This window comes from Loxodonta africana, chromosome 16 (assembly GCF_030014295.1).
Source record: "Loxodonta africana isolate mLoxAfr1 chromosome 16, mLoxAfr1.hap2, whole genome shotgun sequence".
Lineage (NCBI taxonomy): Eukaryota > Metazoa > Chordata > Mammalia > Proboscidea > Elephantidae > Loxodonta > Loxodonta africana.
The window spans coordinates 33128939-33134938 of NC_087357.1; the positions used below are offsets into that span (position 1 = coordinate 33128939).

At 41.4% G+C, this 6000-nt stretch overlaps 1 protein-coding gene across 7 annotated transcripts in view; it reads right to left on the reverse strand.

Annotated features, from left to right (window-relative positions):
- Window positions 1-5498, reverse strand: part of SLF2 (SMC5-SMC6 complex localization factor 2) — a 45814-nt gene extending 40316 nt beyond the window's left edge. For all 7 annotated transcript variants that reach the window (XR_002785451.2, XM_010589062.3, XM_023546814.2 and 4 more), the window contains exons 1-3: window positions 5240-5498; window positions 2680-2723; window positions 1459-2192 (exon numbers count right to left, since the gene is read on the reverse strand). Coding sequence is in view for 6 of the 7 variants with exons in the window: in XM_010589062.3 (XP_010587364.2) it covers window positions 1459-2192; window positions 2680-2723; window positions 5240-5379 (918 nt within the window). In the remaining variant the exon portion in view is untranslated. The remainder of the gene's footprint in view (window positions 1-1458; window positions 2193-2679; window positions 2724-5239) is intronic.
- Between the last annotated feature and the right edge of the window lie 502 nt (window positions 5499-6000).

A 6000-nucleotide genomic window follows, 5' to 3' on the forward strand; every position in this document is an offset into this window, starting at 1 on the left:
GCCTATCTGGCTTTAAAATTTCATAGTACCTTATTAACTTAGCATTTTCTTGATTATCTAGTTTTTATTTGCCCTGTATGCAGAGAAGCTCTTTGAAACAGACGTACTCCACAACTTGATTTCCTTGGGGAGAGGGACAGTTTTTTATGCTAACCTGATATAAATTTGGTCTATTCTGAAAGGAGAAACCTGATAAAGTTAACATCTGGAGCATTTTCTAAGTTTTCTAAGACCCATACTCTCTAAGATTTATATACAAGGCAGTCCCCAGGTTAGGAACCAGATCCATTCCAGTCTGCCTTTAAGTCAAATTTGTAAGTAAGCTGTAACAAGTGCATATGGTTCTTCATTTAACCTTACTTTAGTTCAAGGAGCCCTGGTGGTGCAGTGGTTAAGGGTTAAGAGCTACAGTTGTTAATCAAAACCATCAGCAATTTGAATCCACCAGCCAGCCGCTCCTTGGACACCCTATGGGGCAGTCCTACTCTGTCCTATAGGTTAGCTATGAGTAGGAATAGACTCAATATCAACAAGTTTCGTTTTTGGTGTGGTTTAGTCTAAGAAAGAGCCTTGGTGGCACAGTGGTTAAAGAGCTCGGCTGCCAACCAAAAGGTCGACAGTTCAAATCCACCAGCCACTCCATGGGAGAAAGAAGTGGCACTCTGCTTCCATAAAAATTACAGCCTTGGAAACCCTAAGAGGCAGTTCTGCCCTTTAGGTTGCTGAGTTGGAATAGACTCAACGGCAGTGGGTTTAGTACAGAAGGCACAAAGCCTTTTCAATAATTTAAAAGCTGTGTGTGAAGGTGATTGTGATGAATTTGTTGCAAGCAGGGGCTGGGTGAATTGTTTCCAAGTGAGGGCAAAGTTACACAGCATTAAAGGACAAGGTTAAGTTGTCTCTAAGTAATCTGGGGACATACTGTACTCTAAAACCAGTGGGTCTCTAACTTCAAAGTGCATCAGAATCATCTGGAGGGCTTGTTAATCAGATTGCTGGGCTACCCACCCCCCCCCCAACGTTTTTAGTTTAGTAAAGCTGGGGTGGGGCCTGAGAATCTGCATTTCTAACATGTGTCCAGCTGATGCTACTGGTCTAGAAGCCTTATTTTGAGAACCACTGCTCTAAGCCATTTCTTCCTGTTTTAGAGTTTCCATTCCTCAAGTGTCTCCCTTCAGCAGAACATAATCTGAAAATGCCTATACTTACTTTTCAAAAAAGAACACTTAATTTCCAGATTAAGGTCTTTGTTCTTTGTCTGAAAAAATTAAGCGAATGGCTTTACTGAACTGAATGAAGGAGCTGGAGGATATCTAATGAAACCAACTTCTACACAAACTGTGCATCAACATTTCCTCAAAGATATCAACATGATGTAACAACTACTAATATTTTTAGATAGTATTCTAAACATGATACAGCAGTAGTCAAAGTTAATTCAGTAACTATCGCACATACCAGGTTTGAAAGATTACTTTTTCCATGTATGACATTGTTCTGCTTGGTTTGTTCCTGCCTCGGTTTAAATTTTCTTCCTATACTAGTGGATTTTAAGGAAAGATTGCTTGCTTCCGAGAAGGAATTTTCTGAGTTGATTCTCTGCTTAATTTGCTCCTTTCTCATCTTCCTTAGTGCTCTTTCTCTGCAATAAGATGCTAGTGATGACTGAAACTTATCTCCAAGTGGGCTTTCTCCTGAGTGATGCCTGGACACACTGCTCCTGCTAAGGCTTCTGGAGTTGTTCTTGAAGATATTAGCTTCTGCCACTGTGGCTTGACCTTTGGAGTCTGCATTCCTTTTGTCTTGATCTCTGTCACTCTCCTTCCTGCTATTTTCATGCATGAACACGGACTTTCTTCTCTCTGGAGATCGGTGTTTTTTCTTTCGTGCCTTCATCTCTTTTGACAAGCGATATGAAGAAGGCATATACATTTCTGTAACCCCCTTTGAAAATTTGGTGACTAGTGACACACAAGGGCAACGTGATTCATGAACACTGTGATCTTTATGGTGCTCTTTAACACCTTTCATGAAAACCTCTAAAATAGGGCTCTTTTCTGATGGCATCCTTTTGGGTTTAGATTTTTCCGGTGAGGATAATTTCCTTTTAAACTGTTCTGTCCCAGTGTGGGACAATCCACTTCCTCCATATTTGATGTTTGATTTTTGTGGAGAATCCAACATATGTCTGTCTAAATAACCAATTAAAACACATATAAATTATGTTATTAGAAATACCAAAATGTTAAATTATACAAAAGCTACCACAAAAATGTTCAGACAGATTATATTTGGATGATGATATAAATTTTACTGGGGGAAATGAAGAGATATTAAGACATGGTTTATTTTTTAATAGCCTTACTTTCATAAAACTCTCTTTTGGGACATCATGCAACCCTCCTATGGCTCTATTTATGAATACATTACTGTACTAGAGAATCAAAATAGTATGCATTATGAACATTATTGACCAGTATAGTATTTTAAATGTAAGAAAGTGTAACCGCAAAAAGACTTTCTTCATATTTAGAACTTAAGCTTATCTGTGTTATATTTCCAGTTTCGAACACTACGCTTAATCAAATTAATCTAAGAGTTTAGAATTGGTTTAAAAATTTAATCCATCCCCCTCTTCCCAAAAAGACCCAGCAAGAAATACATTAACAGCATACATACCTTGTTTTGAAGCTGGTTTGAAGAAATCTGTAATTGACTGATTTCTGAAAATAAAAGCATAACTAACATTGTATCACATAGGCAAATATTAAAACCTCAGTAATTCAGATTAAATGGCAAATGCGAGTCAGATTTATAGAATACAGGCTGGATTTCATTATCTGGTTCAAATAATCAAGTTCTGAAAATAATGCTTTGCTAAGCTGATTATAAAAAACTGAAAATATGATTCACCACTTCCTTCAGGAGTTCATTTATACAAACACAAAAATCCAAAGAGCAAACTCACTGCCCTCAAGTTCATTCCAACTCACAGCAACCCTATATGCCAGAGTAGAACTACTCCACAGGGTTTCCAAGGTTGTAAATCTTTATGGAAGCAGACTACTCTAACTTTCTCGCTCAAAGTGGCTGGTGGCTTGAACCACCAACCTTCTGGTTAGCAGCACAAATGAGGCTTATATAATCTATAATGCTAAAATGATAAGACTGGACTGTGGATTCAGGGAATTGGTAGAGTAGTGCTTCTTAAGACTGAAAAGTTCACTGCTATGTGGTAGAATGAAGATCTTAAGGACAGGGATCTGATCCTATTCCTTAATACCGCCAAAGCTTGGTATAGTACAGTGCTCAATAAATGTTTGCTGAATGAATAATGGAGATTATCAAAACTGAGTGACATCTGAACAGACTCTCTGAACAGGAGTGAGAGATGAACACAAAGTGAGATAGGAACATATTACCAAATTTGTATTTTGATTTGTTCATGTATTTAGAGTTATTTGTCAGTTGCATATATGGGATGTTATTACATGGAGAGTGAAAAAAAATTACTTTCCGGCAAATTTTTCTAAAATCTATTTGTTCTTACTGAAAGAGGATAAGCTGCTGACTATAGATTTCCCTAAACATTTATTTACTGTGAGGTTGGAATGCGCAGAGAAAACTTAAACAATCCAAATCCCTTGAAGGTTAAGTTTTTTTTTTTTTTTGAAGGTTAAGCTTTTTCTACATCTTGTACGTTTTACTGGTTACATTAGAAGAATAATGCACATCTTTACTTAGAATCCACAATGTTTTAGAAGTTGGAAGAAAAGCTAAGTGGTAAGAAATGAATGAGCGACAGGCTAAGGAAGTATCTGTGCATTTGTTCACATAAAATAAATTGTATCTGGCAAATTAACTCCAAGAGTAAAGGAAGAGGTGCTACGGGTCCTTTAGAAGGAAGGATGAGGCCTTCCTGGTTGAGGAAACAGAGGTGGGAAAGAATAGAGAAGCAGCTAATTCGAAACAAGATAACAGTATGTTTTTACAATAAGTACTAAGTACAATACTATGTTTCTTCCCTGAAACATTAGGTATTAGACTCCTTTTCAATACATACATCAGAAAAACAAAAATGATTTTGAGTAAAACAAGAAATTTGTTAAAATAGCCATCAATGTAGTTTTCAGGAAAGAATAGTTATGCAAGTTCATGTGCACAGAAATGTCCACTACGTTTTTATAACTGTTTTTTTTTTTTTAAAGTAATTATTTACAACAGCTTCACAAACCCTTATCTGAAACTTCTGGGGCCAAATTTGTATTAGAATTCTGAAAGTACCACATTTTAGAAAGGGGTTATTATCTTGGATGTATCCAAGTACATCCAAGTGGGGTGTGGGGCTGCACATTCAGATTCCCCAGTAAAACTTAGAATATTCACACTTCATGTGATAAAGACCATAAATAGCCTTACATCAACTATAGTCAGGTTAAGCTGCCAAATGAGGTTTGGTGCCAAACTTACTGAAAAGTTGATTTTCATAGCTTTCTGAATTAAAATAAGGCATTGTGGACCTGTACAACAATATTAGAACATAAATTTACTGTTAAATTTGTCACAAGCTTTTAAACTTAAAAAGACAGAAAAAAGTGCATATAGAATTTAAACACGTTTTATCGACACAGGATGTCATTTGATAAAATTCTCCATCTTATTACACATCTCTCACAAAGTTGGTTCACGAAATCTTTACAAAGAAATTGGCCTCTAGAGAGGCTGAAAGTTACTGGAAGAGAAACCATATCACGTTCCTAAACCTATATGTTAAGTATAAATTATCGTGTACACTGGGCTATATAGATGTAATTCGTGGAAGGCTTTCCTCATTACACCTGACCTAACTTCACCCACAATATAGAAAAGTTTTATACTGTTAAACCACTAGGACCAGTAAAACCGACAATGTAGAGAAAAAGACCTAAATATGCATCAGGCAGTTAGGGCCCCGAGTCAAGCTATCGCAAAGCACAAAAACCACGGTCTACCTAAGGCGAGTTCTCCGTAGCCACCCAGGCTCCCTGGGGTCCTAGACCCAAACAGCTCCGTAAGTACAAAAAAGAAACTCGTAGTCCCAGAAGCCCCTGCGCGGACGCGGGGCGGGGGTTTGCCAGGCCCAGAACGCAAGGCCTGAGCTCGCGGAGGATGGCGGGAACTGGAAAAGCGGCCGTCCTCAATCCTCCCTTATACCCTTGCCCCCGCGACCCGGCCCCTTCTCAGCCCCTCTGCACGGTACCTGTCCCCAGGACTCTCTGTTGTCTTTTCCGCTGCAGCAGGGGCGGTACTGCCGGGTCTCAGGTGGCAGCGCGGGGGCGACGACCCCGGGGCTGGGGATGAGGGGAAACCTGGCCTAGTGGGCATGCAGCGCCTTGTCATGTCGGCGCCGCTGGTGACGGCGGCATGAGCTGGGGCAGGCGAAATTGGGTGCGTGGTTGCCGTCTTGCTGCTGGGACTCAGAGAGGCTGTCGGAGCAGAGGTGGGCGGCACCCCCTTCTCTCTTCATGGCGGTTCTCTCTCTTCGGAAGTGACTCCGGTGTGAGCGGGAAGGAACCTGAGGACCAGGAGGGGGCGGGTCCTACTTCAGGAGCCGCGTCCTGATTGGATGACGCAGCGGCCATTCCGGTAGTGGAGCAATAGAAAGCTCAGCTTCTCAGGGGAAGGTGGAGTTTCGGAAAGGAGGCGGGGAGGAGGAAAACTGCCCCTCCCGTCCCGTCACGTGCGCGGGGGGCGCGCGCAGCCGCGTCCAGGCAGCGTCGGCCTTGGCGGGCGCGCGGGGGCGGGAAGACACAGGTCCATGGGCGCTGCGGCAGCCAGAGAAGCTCGCCTAGGGGAGGTCGAAGGGCTAGGATTGCAGAAGCAAACCGACCCGGCCAACTGCTGTCGGTGAGGATGGTCAACGGTTGGGCTCCCTGTGCCGCACAAGTGTCCCTCAGAAACCCCCAGCTGTTCATTACATCGCTTCTTAAACATCTTAGGCCAAAGTGCCCTAATGCTGTC